General features: G+C 40.0%; 1 protein-coding gene across 1 annotated transcript in view; it reads left to right on the top strand.

Moving 5' to 3' along the window:
* AATF (apoptosis antagonizing transcription factor) overlaps positions 1 to 15,820 on the top strand; it is a 114,602-nt gene that overhangs the window by 62,122 nt on the left and 36,660 nt on the right. The window contains exons 5-8 of the mRNA XM_075264384.1: positions 7,475 to 7,589; positions 8,047 to 8,251; positions 8,351 to 8,518; positions 9,308 to 9,391. Coding sequence (XP_075120485.1) covers positions 7,475 to 7,589; positions 8,047 to 8,251; positions 8,351 to 8,518; positions 9,308 to 9,391 — 572 coding nt within the window. The remainder of the gene's footprint in view (positions 1 to 7,474; positions 7,590 to 8,046; positions 8,252 to 8,350; positions 8,519 to 9,307; positions 9,392 to 15,820) is intronic.

Raw genomic sequence — 15,820 nt, 5'->3', positions numbered from 1 at the left:
GAGTGTGCATCAGATGTGTAGTTGAGCAAAACTGACTCAGCACTGCTAAGTCTCTGCATTCGCATAGGAATGCATTGGCCAGCCTTCGGCCAATCAGCGCTGGCTCTGCCGGAGGAGGCGGAGTCTAAGGTCGGACCTGAATGGAGACTGGTGTGGAGCGATCTTAGACTCCGCCTCCTCCAGCAGAGCCAGCGCTGATTGGCCAGAGTACGGAACTCGACCAATCAGCACTGGCCAATGCATTTCTATGGGGAAAAGTTAGCTTGCGAAAATCGCAAACTGACAGGGATTTCCATGAAATAAAGTGACTTTTATGCCCCCAGACATGCTTCCCCTGCTGTCCCAGTGTCATTCCAGGGTGTTGGTATCATTTCCTGGGGTGTCATAGTGGACTTGGTGACCCTCCAGACACGAATTTGGGTTTCCCCCTTAACGAGTTTATGTTCCCCATAGACTATAATGGGGTTCGAAACCCATTCGAACACTCGAACAGTGAGCGGCTGTTCGAATCGAATTTCGAACCTCGAACATTTTAGTGTTCGCTCATCTCTATTGGACAGTGAAAATGTACGTTCAGCTGGATTAAATTAATCCATGGCTAAATGACACAGTCACTCTTTTGTGGAACGTTTATATATATTTGCTTCATTTTTATTCGTTTAAGCTTCCATGTCCCATGGATTCCCCCACCACCACCACACACACACACACACACACACACACACACACACACACACACACACACACACACCCCATTCTATAGAATATAAAGGCCTAAGTGTTAAAAGCTTATTGTTATTCAGAGTTTATAATCTCTGTCGTGCTTTAATAATTTTTTTCTTATGCCTGGATTGGCCGCAAGTTGCACAATAATCACTCTCTCAGCTTTGTAATCAATGCCCACAGTAATAGGATTCCTCTGGCCACTGGCAATTAATAAATTTGTGTCTTTTCTTTAAAAAAAAAAAAAAAAAAAAAAAAACTAGCAAAGTCTGATCTGAAATACGACTGACTGGCTTTCCTCATTTGCATATTTATTGCAGTGGAAAAATTCTTACCGAATGATTGATGTCAGCCCTGCCTCTTGAATTCCAAGCAGCACATTATTATGAAATGAAAAATGCCGGCCCTAGAGTTGATTAAAGTTGAAGACGGTGGAATCTGTGTTTTTTAAGATTGTGGGAGAATTAAAGGCGTATTTTAATGGATGTTGACAAGGAGTGAGCCAACAAAAGCAAAGCAAAGGATTTGCCTGAAAAGATTTAATCAGATGTGTTTCTTGGGGGATTAATTGCTGGGGATGACCAGTGCAATTGCCAGTCTTTGTGGAGTTAAATGATTATTGTTCTCGAGGTAAAACATAGACATAGCAAGTGCAGAAAGGCAGACATTCTCTACATCATTTAAATATGCTATTCCTAGAAAAATTTGAGATTATGGGGCTGTGTGGGGTAGATGCTTTTATTGCTATTGTGTGATTTATTATACTACATGCACTGCTCAGCACATGTATGTTAGTGCAGCTTGATATACATAGAAAATAATAACAAGCGATATATATTCTGCTTACAGTTTCAATTTCTGGGCTTCTTGTAGAATGTGTAGATCAGCAATAAATAGCATCTTTTATTTTGCTTACTTCATCCATCGTTTTTTTTTCCCTGCTGATTCTGACCCTGCTTCATGTAATCGTAACCATTACACGGGACCCTCTACCTCCTCTCCCATATTCGTTGGTAGTTGCCTGTACTATTAAGGATGGTTTTACTATAGTCAGTCAGTTAGCCAGCCCCCATCGATATCTGCCTGTGAAAACATGAGAGAGGTGGAGGGACCCAGGGTCTGGGCGCTGGTTCCAATCACATGACCAGGACTTGAAACTGGCCTGGAACACCCAGGTCCAGCACAAAGAAAAAGTCCACAATCCACTTAAGGCTGAGGCCCCACGTTGCAGAAATGCAGCTTTTTTTGTCACAGATTTTGCTGCAGTTTTTTTTATCTAAAGCCAGGAGTGGATTGAGCAGAAGGTAGAGGTATAAGTATTTCCTATATTTTTTCCATTCCTTTTGTAGCCATTCTTGGTCTTGGCTTCAAAAACTGCAGCAAAATCTGCAACAAAAAAGTTGGATTTTAGCCTAAAAAGCGGATACCTGCGGAAACCCGCCAATCCCTTAGATTATAATGAGGTCTTGCCAGGTTTCCACCCGTACGATCTGCTTGAAGGACTTTTTTTCTCTGCATTTTTCAAGAGGAATGGGGACGGAATCTGAAAACAGAATCCAGGTGCGGATGTGACTTTAGCCTTAGTTGAGTAAATAAAATACATCTTCTTTAAGACAAGTTCAGTGTATAGCACTGATTATCTTGGTACAATGGCAGCTGTCATTTGCAGGGATATTAGGCAGTAAGAACATTCAATTCTGTACATTGAAGACTTGAAATGCTAAAAGAATTAAACATTCTTCCACACCAAATATTACCCCTTCAGACTTTAAAGGGGTTGTGCGGAATTAAAAACCATGGTTCCTTATTTTTCTTGTCAGGAAGTGACATCACATCCGCTCGTCACATGGCAATACTACAGCCCAGTCACATTAAAATGAATGAGACAGAGGGCGACTATGCCCTCTTCTCTCTCTAGCTCTAGTTGGGTCTTGTACCCCTTGTCCGTGGTTTTTTTTTTTTTTTTTGTTTCTTTAGCTGTTCATCATCGATTATATCTTTTGATGTAATATTTCACTCTGCTGCATCAGAGTGTTTATTTGCCCCTTCCCCTTGCACCCCCCTCACCAATTTCCGCCACCCAAACTATACCTCTTTGCAACCCCTGATCCTCCCTCTCCTTCACATTCTGTTGTGATTTTTGATGGTTTTACCCTTTTTGTGAAAAACTTTAATAAAGATCTTAATGAAAATGAATGAGACAGCTATGTGACCAAAAGACGTGAAGTCATTTCCTAAAAAGAAGACAGCCATGTCTTGTAATCCTGCACAACCACTTTAATGACCAATTTCAGCAGGATAATGCACCCTACAGTTCTGTAAGGCTACATTCACATTTGTGCCAGCTTTTCAGTCTTTCAGTTTTAAAACAACACCCAATGGACCTCATTATAGTCAATGGGGCTCATCGGGCTCGGTGTGTAACCTCTCCTCTAACGGACCAGATCAATGGATAGCCAATGTGAATTTAGTGTAAAAAATTGTTCATGAATGGTTTGATGAACTTAACAAAATAAAATTACTAAAGCATTTCTGTAATGTGTAAGGGATGCTGGGTCTTTAAACATAGCGCTCACGCAGAAGCTGAGTGTGTGTTACTGCAGAGACTCAGCAGCGATGTCCACATTTAGGCTCCGTTCCCACGGAGTAACGCACCGCTCATTCTGACATGTAAACACGTTTCAGAGTGAGCGCTGTAAAACAGAATCCCATTGAATTCAATGGGTGCCGTCTTACGCGCGCTACGCATTGAAATCAATGGGAGGCTTTGATTTAATGTGTAGTGCGTGTAAAATGGCACCCATTGAAGTCAATGGGTTTCTGTTTTACAGCGCTCACTCTGACACGTGTTTACGTGTCAGAATGAGCGGCGTGTTACTCCGTGGGAACTTAGCCATAGAGTCATCTCTGGTCTTGATGCTCTACGTAACTCGTTCAAAAATGATCAAGGCATCTATTTACCAGCAGCACATGTTCGCCGCCATGTTTTTTTTTTTGTTTTTTTTTCCCCAACTATAATTTTTATTGAAAGAATTTTCAGAATACAAAAAAACCCAGAACAATGGCCAAAAATAAGGCAGACACATAATCAGTAGGGAAAACACAGAAGAGGGGGAGAAGGGGAGGGATCAGAGACCATTCAGAGCACAACAAGCGTCCCAGGATGACCATACAGCCTGAAATGCATCCAAGTTATGGTTGAGGGAGGTCGGCAGAAACTCCATACCACGGATATCTTTGAAACGGGCCCTTAAATGGGTCCAGAGGGAGGTGAGGCCCTCTTCCAATGGAGAGCAATGAGCGTCTTAGCAGCAGTACACAGGTACAGGAATAATTTAGATGTCTGCTTACCCAGATGGACAGGGGGAAATTGAGTACCGTATTTTTCGGACTATAAGACGCACTGGACTATAAGATTAAAACTAAGGTTTTAGAGGAGGAAAATAGGGAAAAAAAATTTTGAAGCAAAAAATGGTAAAATATTTAATATATGGGAGTTGTAGTTTTGCAACAGCTGCAAGGCCACATTGACAGGTGACCCTGCAGCTGTACAGGGACGCATAGAGTGTTTTTTTTTGCGGGGCCAGATGTACTTTTTAGTTATACCATTTTGGGGAATATCTATTGCTTAGATCACCTTGTATTGAAAAAAAACCCCGGTGGTTCATGATATATGATTTTCTACTTTTATATATATATATATTCTAGGGACAGGAGGTGATTTAGAACTTTTATTTCATATTTTTATTATATATTTTTAAAGCTTTTTTTTTTTTTTACTATTTTATTCCCCCCCGGGGGCTTGAACCTGCGGTCACTTGATTGCAAGTCCCATAGACGGCAATACAACTGTATTGCCGTCTATGGGACATTCTGTCTATTAGTATTACGGCTGGTCACAGAGACCAGCCGCAATACTAATACAGCAGTGACAGGCCTGGGAGCCTCATTAGGCTCCCGGCTGTCACCCGAACAGGTCGGCTCCTGCGATATCGCCGCGCAGGAGCCGACCTGCAACTTCACAGGTACGGGGCCGGTGGGGGCCACCGATACTGACCCGGCATCCGCTGTACTAGAGAGGCGGATGCCGGCGAGGGATAGACGCTGGCACAGGTGCCGGGCCTGAGACATCGCTGCGCTCCTCTGCCCTGCATGAAGCCAGCGGCGGGGGGACGGAGGAGCGGAATAGCATCGCAGCTGCTGGCTTCATGCAGGGCAGAGGAGCGCAGCGATGTATCAGGCCCCGGCGTCTATCCCTTACCGGCATCCGCCTCTCTATTAGAGCGGGTGCCAGGCGCCACATTCGGCCTATAAGACGCACCCTTCTTTTCCCCCCAAATTTGGGGGGAAAAAAGTGCGTCTTATAGTCCGAAAAATACGGGTAGGTAGGTGAAAGAATCCAACGGAGCGCCTTGGATAAAGAGAGCATCCGTAAGAGACTTCACCTCCTGCCAGAAGGGGCAGACAGCCGGGCAATCCCAAAGGATGTGGCAAAAGGTACCCACCCCTGCCTGACAACACCAACAATGGGGGGGTTCTGGGAATGCTAGGATTGAGGGAGTGAAGCAGGGCAGGGGTGTAGTACCAGTGTATAAGCAATTTATACTGAGTCTCCCGAAAAGTAACACATGTGGAGGACTTGGCCGCACGGGACCAGATGATCTGCCACTGGCTAGGTGAGATCTGCCTGTTTAACGCCATGGACCACTTATCCATATATTTATGGGAGTGGAAGCCACTGTCTCCTGGAGAAGTGAGAAGCCTATAAATCAGAACGTCAGAATACAGAAAGCTAAAAAGGGGGGAAAAAAAGTGAGCAACATAATCAGCAGTGCTCATCTGCTTTGTTAACCCATGCAGAAGTATCTAAATACAGGAGGTGACACATCGTCCGTAGCATCGCAGGATACAGCTTCACCAGTACTGTCACTGCAGGGAACTGGAATCTGAAGGCTTGACTTCTTATGCTTTAACCCATTCCCCCTGCGAATGTCGAGTTGTTACCCTTACACAGCTCCAGAATAGAAATATACGTGAAAAAAAGTCATAAATTTGGAAAAGTTAAAGGTTTTTTGCATTGCTGCACTCTAATTTTTTTAAAGCATTAAAACATTGGGTATAGTGTGCTGACCTCATATCCCTACAATCCAGCTTCACCACACTCCTGAACTGACTCCAGGTTAACTTTTAGATTTTTTTTTTCTTGCTGTGCCATAAATCCCATGATGCCTCAGCACAGCATAACGTGGGCAGCTAGAGGATTGCACCATTATCCTTTTCTTTACAAACTTTCCCAAATAATCAGAGACCAAAATTGTACAGTCAAGACGGCTCCTCCATTATAGGTATATGACACAGCTGTCTTATATCGGCAGTAGCTAGTGATAGTGGACAACCAGTGTGGTACAATCCATACTGTCTGAATCATACAGAAAGATCTGTTGCTTTTAAATATGAAAAAATCATGACCTTGTTAGGGCTCATTCACACGGAGCAAGAGGGGGCGGATTTTGGTGCTGAATCCATGTCATAATCTGGTCCCTCACAATAGAGGTCTTTGTAGACCGCTAGCTTGCTCTTTTCCATGAGTGAGCTGCCTTTCTTCAGGCGGATTCTGCGGATGTATCAGCCCCAGCGTCCGCCTCGCGGCAGCACCCTCCGGACTAGGCCCATTCATTGAAGCCGCGACATTCGTGGCAGGTGCATTTTGGCCCTATTCTATTTATTCTATTCTATTTTATATTTAGGTTTCATTCTTAGGTGGGAAACAAAACCATGCACCTATATGGATCTAAATCCAGAAGTATCACTGCTCTCTTTGCCTTATAGTAAAATAGAACCTTAATTGATACTTTTATTTTAGGTTCCAGTGTAGCAGCCAATACTTTCATTCTGCTCCTATGAATAGTCTTTCTTTGCTAAATAGCTGATATTCTTTTTAATGTTGCGATCAGAGGCAGAGGGTTCCAATATCTAAGTAGTCAATAAAAGGCGTCACTTTGTACTTCCATTGCATAGCTAAATAGCTTTTTAGCTTTTGTTTTTATAAAAACATTAAGCTTGCCTAAGAAACCTGAAGCTTGCATTTTCTACCTATTAAGTTGGCAAATAAAACCACAATCTCTCTACTTATATGGTGAATGTTTAATCTCCTTTACTAGCATAGGAAAAATTGCCTCTCCATGCTTGCATTCTTGCTACAATGATTTTTCCTGAAAAGCTGTGTATATGACCTGCATAAATAATGATCATATAACTGGGCAACAGAATGAAGAATCGAATACTCTGTCAGTATATCAGCAGCACTGAAATATTCGTTTCTATATTCTTCTTTTCTTTTTCGAGCATAGGTGGGAAATGGCTTCATTATTAATATAAACATTGCCCAGGCATTATGTAATTGGTTATAAAGGGTTATTTTACACCGATTTTGCAGATTGTTTTGCAGAGTTCAAATATACTAATAATTTCAATTAATATCAATTTCCCACAATTTCTATTATGCAGTTGTATTTTTGTTTAAGACAAATAGTCAACACCTGCATGTGAAAAGAAACATGGTGTCAATGCAAAAACCTCATGGAAAGTGTTAAATGATGTCAAGGTCTGGATGATGAGGAAACTTCTTTTTTTTTTTTTTTTTTTTTAAAAAAAGGGTCACCTTTCTGTCGTTGATTTCTCAACATATATTTGTCAACACACAAAATAGTTCGAGCTAATATTTAAGAGAGTATAATATTTTGTTTTTTAGGCTACAAAGCACTTAAGGAATTAATGAGATCTTTGGTCCAATTGCAAGATGAACTTCTCTTCCAGTTTCCAGAAACACGCTATCTAATTGATGGAAACAAAAGCAAAGATGACAGGTAAGTCAAAAACAAAAGAACAACTTTGCACATTGTGTGGATTAACAATGTCCTGTTGCTTTGTTACTACAGCTTCCTTGCAGTCCTTTGCATCTTTAGGGTCCATTCACACAGAGGAAAATGGCGCTTTATGAGGCTTTTTTTTTTCAATGCTGAAAATTCAGCGCCATTTTCCTCAGTGTGAATGGACCCTTAAGGTGAAACATAAAAAGCTCTGCACAGTCAGAACCTGTAGTCATGCTCCCTTTCCTCTGCCCCCCCCCCCACCCTTTATAAATGGTAGCAAAAAGTGAGTGAGTGATTTAAAGGAGTTGTCCAGTTTCAGACTAATATTAATAGAAACATGTTATTTGCTTGTATAATGAAAGTTTTATAGTTTTCCATAGCAGTTTCTTCATGCAGGGTTTTAGAAATTTGAAATCACTCTATAATCTGATGTAAACAATATTCTCTCTAGTGATGAGGAAATACCAAGTGATGATGATGATATAAAAGACGAAGCTTTGGCAATTGAAAAAATTACTCGCCCTGCTAAGCGGAAGTTGGAAATGAAAGATTATCCAGAATTCATGGCAAAACGCTTCGCTGATTTTCATACATATAGAAACAACACTTTACAGAAATGGCATGACAAGACGAAGCTTACTGGTAAAATTGGCAAGGTAAGGGTCTTTTACATTGGTTTCCATCAAAACCTCTTTGAATGTTGTATTTAGAACCATTTCAATGTGAATATCTTTTTTTCTTTTTTTTTTCTTAAGGGGTTTGCTGGTTCTGAACGTTCCATATTGATGCAAGTAGAACAGATTATGATGGACAAGGAGAGATTACTAAGGCGCACACAGACGAAACGCTCGATATATAGGATCTTAGGAAAATCCCGACAGGATTCAGCACCTGAACCGGAGTGTGTCCCCGATGAAACAATGGTATTGAGATTATAGTTTTGCTTCCTGCCTAAGAGAGTTCCAAGAAAGGAATGTAAATGTCTCTCTAGTAAAATGGTGCATCTACCAATATAGAATGGTTAAATGGTGTTATACTCAATGTGTGTCTGCTTATCTACGTATAGAAGCTTGAATCATAACATCTAAATCTAGGTTTTGTCAGTGGGATCTGTTCTCACCATTTCATTAGAGCTAGGTTCTAATGGTCGGGTTCACACCACGTTTAAAATGGAATCGTACATTTTTTGGGGGCATTCTTAAAAATACATGACAAAAAGATGAAGCTGCATATAAGGGTCTAGAAAGCAGCATATTACACTAGAATAAGTGAGCCTAAATGTTTGTCTCACTGGTTTAATTTCTGCCAAATTTATCAAATATTTGGTAGCATTGTTCAAGTCTTCTGTCCTGAGATGTCACTTCACTTTCTGCTCCACCCTACTAGAATGAGATTGTGACAATTTTTGTGACTTTTTAAGAAGTTGCTTCTGATTTATCTTGTGTACGTCAGTTTGACAGGCTAACCATACACACCTTTAAAAAGTGGACATAGCAGTGTAAAGTTTATATGCAAAGTTTTGCTTCATTTTTAACAAATAAGCCTAAAATGTCACAAAACCCAAGCTGATAAATTCTCCCAATGTTTTACCAAATGTGAGAAAAATATTTTCCAATTCTGCACATCAAAATGTACTTCCTTAATTTCAATATAATCATAACATGTATATTCTTGTAAGCCAGTTGATATCAGATGCTTTGTGTGTTTTACAGGAAGTTCAGCCAGAAGGGAAGTCAAATTCTCAGCATAAGGAACTTGATGAAGAGATTTTTGATGATGATGATTTTTATCACCAGGTAAGGATATATCTTGGTCAGCTTGCTTTACTGTTCTTGGTGAGTTTGAATCATAGATTGAGACCACCTACTAGATTTCTAGTCCAAGAATAAACAGAACGTATGTATCAATTTATGTATCAATGTATCAATTTGCTTAGCTCCTCCTGCTGTATCCTGCATTTCTACCTTAGTAGTGTCTATTCTAGCTTGCAGGAAGTAAGCAGGTAATAGTTTTTCTTGATGACAGATACCATTTTTGATATTGCATCTTTTTTTGCAAAAAAAAAAAAAATTACAGGTGTTATTCTGTTCATAAGGGAATGTCAGCATTTGCTTCAGAAATAGTGGGTTAGTAAGTTGTTTATTCACGCTCTAAGGGAGCCTTCACACGGAGTTTACGCTCCGCTCATTCTGAATGTAAACTCGTTCAGAATGAGCAGCATTAAAACAGATCCCATTGATTTCTATGGGTGCCGGCTTAGGCACATATCACATTGACAGCAATAGGTAAAAAGGCCTCCCACTGATTTCAATGGGTAGCGCGCGTATGCCGGCACCCATAGAAATCAATGGGATCTGTTTTAACGCCGCTCATTCTGAACGAGTTTATGTTTAGAATGAGCGGAGCGTTTACTCCATGTGAAGGCTCCCTAAGCAATATTAAAAACATATCAAGTGACATTGCTGGTAAAAAGCAAACAGACAGCTGTAAATCTGCCATGTTTCATTTACAATCTGTATCCCATTGTGATCTCCAAACTGGAGATCGTTTTGCATTCTTGTTTCTGGGAATTCTGTAAAGTGTATCCAACAGGATAGGTTTTGTGTTGACTGATATGGTGACATTCCAGTTTTGCAGCTGAAAGTTCGATATAAAGCATTGAGTCGCACAATATCACTTTGGTGTTACTCAAATTTGCAGACATGTTAAAGTGGCATGAAAGCTATTTACTTTGAGACATATGCAGCTTGTTCATGTGTCCAAGATAGAAATGTGTTTTGCTTTGGGACACTTAGTCAAAATTTGCAGCAGGTCAGCCATGGCAGAATTGCCGGCGACTAACTTGCTGCCATGTATAGAAGCAGTGGATGGGATCTAAACAAATTTTGTAATGAAAAGGTTGAAATCCTGACCAGCAGATTTTTACAGGTTTTTTTGGCCTCAGCTGAGTTCACTGTGAGATGTCCATGTGTCCCTGGCCTAAAGGAGGAATACTGTGCAAGCCACATGTGCAGGTGTTTCCTCCTTAGCCCAAGAGTTATCATGCGTCCTGGATCAAGGAGCTCCTCTTTAATCATATATACTTAGGAGAAAGAAAATGGATCTAAGGGTCCGTTCACATGGAGGAAAATGGCACGTTATTTGGCGCTGAATTTTCAGCGCTGAAAAAAAAAAGCCTCCCATTGATTTCAATGGGTTCTGCTAGCTTTTTTTTCCAGTAGCAGAATTTTCCGCTAGCAGAAAATTCCGCTAGTGTAACCCATTGAAATCAATGGGAGGCTTTTTTTTTTTTTCAGCGCTGAAAATTCAGCGCCAAATAACGCGCCATTTTCCACTGTATGAATGGACCCTAAGACAAATGGCTGCTAATTCATGTCCATTAGTGAGAGAGTTTAAATGCGTGCTGTAGACATTTTATGCAATGTGGTTCCAGAGTGAAGTGGGAAAAAGCATTCAAGAGCCAAACTTTCTGACAAAAAGCACACTTTTCCAATGTCATTAATGTAAACATTTTGACAAATTTTGTAAATTCTTAGCCTGAGACCATTGTGTTCTTTTATTTTGTAGTCCTGTATAATAGTCACAACAGCTTCCGTAATACCGAAACCTTCATTGCCTTCTAGATACATTAGGCTGGTATGACCCCCTCATTTTTGTGGTAGTTTTTCCATCAGAACCAGATTTGGATGAGGTGGGAAAGAGAAGTATATAGCCTTCTGAAGCGACTTCTGCCTTTGGCTCAAAAAAAGAGAAAAGACACTAATATTAACCCCTTAGTGACCAGCCTGTTTTGGACCTTAATGACCAAGCCAAATTTTGGAAATTTGCCCTGTGAGACTTTCAGTAAATAATTCTGTAACAGTATTAGGCATCCAAGCGATTCTGATATAGTTTTTTCATGACATGTTGCACTTTACTGAGAAGGTACAATTAGACTGATATAACTTGTGTAAATTTGTTAAAAAACTCTCAGATGTTGAAAACTTTGAAAATTTTTCAATGTTTTCCATTTTCAGCTGTGATATCTCACAAATGCACAATAATACAGGGCAAAAAAGTTAGTAGTCATATACTTCCAAATGTTCCTTTTGTGTTTCAAGCATATTTGAAATAATTTTATATTTGAGTAACTTAGACAATTTACAAGTTTATCAAGTTTATAAGCAAAATTTGGAGTATGCGATTTTTTTTCCTGTACCAAGGTATGTTTGCGGACAGGAATAGGTGTCATAATGACAAACTCGCATTAAATGACCCAAGGTATTCTTTGAGGGGTATAGTGAGCATTTTGATCAAACAAATATTGTTTTGTAAGAATTATTACAATGATGAAAAAAAATTACATTTTTTTAGGCAGTTTTTTTGCACATAACACATGAAAATGAAGAAAAACACCCTAAAATAGATGACCCCATTTCTCCTGTGTTCAAAAATGTACACTTTGTGGCCTTAATCCTATGTACAGACGCACAGTAGGGCCCAAATATAAGGGAGCACCAACTGGATTTCAAGACACAATTTTTGCTTGCAGATATTTTAGGCCCATTGCAGATTCAAACAAGATTTGAGTTACCAAAGCAATTGAAAACCCCCATAAATGACCCCAAGGTATTCATTGAGGGGTATAGTGAGTAGTTTGACCCTATAGCCATTTCACAGAGTTTACTAACCTTGGGATGTGTAGGTTAAAAATCACTAAAGTGTCCCTTTATCACTAAAGGTTTCATTTACACAAGGGGTTAAAAGAGAAAAAGCCCCCCCCCTCCCCACACAGTCTGTTAAACAATTTCTCCTGAACACGGCAATACCCCATATGTGACCATAAACTGCTGTATGGGAGCATGGTGGGGCTCAGAATGGAAAGAGGGCTATTTGGCTTTTGGAGGGAAGATTTTGCTGGAATAGTTTTCTGGTGCCATGTCGCATTTGCTGAGCCCCTAAAGTATCAATTTTTGCATCGCCATCTTCTCAGAGGCGTAACATTTTTATTTTTCAGTTGACAGTGTTGGTTGGAGGGTTTATTTTTTGCGGGAAAACCTGCGCTTTTTATTGTTACTGTTGTCGGGTGTATATGACTTTTTGATCACTTTTTATAGCATATTTTCTAAGGTGAGATGGCGAAAAATCACTACTTCCGGCGGGAAGTTTTTTTTTTTCCCAGACGTTCACCATATACATTAAATATTATTTCAGTTTTATTGTACAGATTGTTACGGACACGATGATATCAAATATGCATTGTTTTTATTAATTTTTAGTTTGTTTTTTGTTTTGTTTTTACATAACATTTTTTTTATAGAAAAAAGGGAATTTTGGGGGCTTTATTAATTTTTTTTGAAAAAAGCTTTATTTTTCACTTTTTTTCCCCACTTTTTTGTGTGTCCCTTTTAGGACACTTGATTCCTCAATGATTTCACTGCTCAACCAATGTTACAGGCTGGAGACACCGGCTGCACGTGTCTCCAGTCTGTAACAGGAAGCCAAGCGATGCAGAGGTCAACCAGGTAACGGGGGGCTCAGACAGTCTGGGGTCACTGGCCAGACCCCAGGCTGCATGTTTTGCATATCGGCACCCCCCAATCTCGCCGCGGGGGATGCCGATAACGCCGGCACCATCACGGAACCGCTTCAGTTCCGTGATCATGTTTGTTCCAATGGGGGGGGGGGTTATGGAACAGATCTTAGCTGTCAGATACAGCTATGATCTGCTCCAATTACGTCAGCACTGACTGGGAATCCTTCCCTGACTGCCCGACGTAGTTTTCCTATAGGACAGTCAGGAAGGACCTGTCAGTGCCGACGTAGTTTTTCTATGGGCCGGTCGTTAAGGGGTTAAATATTTCCAGTGTAACAATCATATTTTATATTAAAGTGAATATTATTGCCACCCACTGAAAGTAATTAGCCAAATTGTATATATCACTAGAAAAAAGCCAGTGAAATCCAATGTTTCCTACTACTGTTAGCGCATTCTTGACCTGAATGAAAATGGAATACAGGACACATTCATTGGCTTAACTATTCTGCATTTCTTTTTCTTATGTATAGCTGTTTATTGTGTCAGGTCTACGTAATTAAGCATGTCTTGTCCTAACAGATTGGGCATAAATTCTGTTAGGGTAAGGGAGGTATTTTTTTTTTTAGACTAATTCCGCTTTCTAAATCCACCTGCAAGAGAACTATGAACACACTCTTAACAGAATGGCCAGTGTAGCATTTAGGAAGTGCACAGTAACTCGTGAATCACATGTTGCATAATATAGGGTTGCCTATTCTGGCTATTATAGACTGAAAATATTATGGTGCTACAGGAGTTTAACCCTTTCGCTGCCAGGCACGTATGCTATACGTGCTCCCACGGTGGCACTTCAGTAGCGGAGGACGTAGTTACTACGTCCTCCCTACTAATGCCCATATCTCTGGACTGCATCAACATATCTTGATGCTTTAAAATGCATTTTAAAGAAGAGACTCTCATCTTTAAAATGATACCAGGGACTTGATGATTTTACTTACAGTCTTGGAACGATTCACTGTTGAAAACACTATTTGGCATTGAGATCCAACTGCAGATCTCCATTCCCAACAGTGTTTCAACAGTGAATTTCTCCAAAATTGTACATCCAATCATCGAGTTCTTGATATCATTTTAAAGATGAGATTCTCCTCTTTAAAATGCAACTGAAAGCATCAAGATATGTTGATGCAGTCCAAAGATATAGAGCTCCAAAGTTCCCCCCCCCTCCTGTCTAAGCAAGCAATTTGCGATCTATAACAGGAAAGGGAGAGGTACACGGAGCAGTGCAGCAGAGAGAGAGACAGAGAAACGATCTCTCTGCATAACTTGTATGTGACAGCAGGAGGGGGGTGGCAGGGACTCTATTGTCCCTATTAACCCTTCTCCTGCCAATCAGAGCGTATACTATACATTTGTCTCTGATTGTCACATACAGTTATAATGTAATTCCCCCCTGAGCTTTACTAGTGGGGTATTCTTATGTTATACCGACTGAACATAACCAGGAAGTTTATTGGCGCTGTGACCCAGACGTTTACCATTGTCCAGGTCGCAGCCCCCCCCCAAAAAAAGTCGCACCAAACACTTACACAACATATACATAAAGTCGCAAATAAAGTTTACATTTCACTCAATCCCTGTCTTGTCTATACCTGAGCTTTCTACAGTAAAATACGTCTCTAGTGATGTCCGTTACACACTAAAATAATAGTAATAACGATTATCACTAGAGATGAACGTATAGATTGCTGAAATTTTTATAGGGGGATGGAAAATAACATTTTTATGTAAAGTCCTATTTAATTTGCATGCACAAAATGGGATGGCGCATTTCTGCGATTTTGGCGATTCTTTCACACCCGCCCCTGTAAATATATACATGTGTGGTATGTATGAACTCCTCACATATGGACAGTACATTATGTTTGCAGAAAGGGATTTCTTGAGCCGCACTTTAGTGGCAAATTTGAATTTTTGCGCAATTTTTGCAAGCAATCTCTGTTTGCAGCGAAGTTGAATGAAGGTGCTTGCATATATAAACTATTAAATTGTGTTTTTATATATGGTATGCTGTGTACTCTGAAATAATTAGATTTTGGTATCACAGTCACAGTTTGGTAGGTGCAGTATAGCTTTTTAACATATTAGTGAACAACAGCAAAATCCTGCTTGTCTTCTGTATTTGTGTTTTTGGGAGTCCGAGCTCTTGTTGTAGTTGATGTTTGCGGTAGATATAGTATATTTACACATTGTATACACCATAAGCTATTATTTTTAAAGTATTTTGTATATGAATGTAAGCTTGAACATGAGTTTTAGGTGCAAATATGTGTTTTAGCGTATTTTTTCAAAAAATTATTTGTGTTGGTTGCAAAGTTGCATGAAGGTGGATGTGGCTATCGATGACCCATTAAGACATTTGTAATCTTCAGGTTGTCTGCTTTCAAAAAATATATAGGGTTTAGGGGTTCACTTACTTTTCATGGTGTGTAATCCCTACATTTTATAGGATGATACTTTTTTAACATTTCCAGCTTCAAAGCAGAATTTTGTTCCTTCCAGTTCTAGCGATTTTCTGAAGACACGTGCATGCGGGTTCAGGCCATAGTGATATGTATGAACTCTGCACATGTTGAACTCTTATTTTTAGGAGGTTTGGTGCATTTAATTTTTTTGTTTGGTTTCCGCTTTTAACAACTAATATACA

The sequence above is a fragment of the Leptodactylus fuscus genome, chromosome 2, assembly GCF_031893055.1.
Source record: "Leptodactylus fuscus isolate aLepFus1 chromosome 2, aLepFus1.hap2, whole genome shotgun sequence".
In the NCBI taxonomy this organism is placed as follows: Eukaryota; Metazoa; Chordata; class Amphibia; order Anura; family Leptodactylidae; genus Leptodactylus; species Leptodactylus fuscus.
This window is presented reverse-complemented; position numbering and strand designations above follow the sequence as displayed.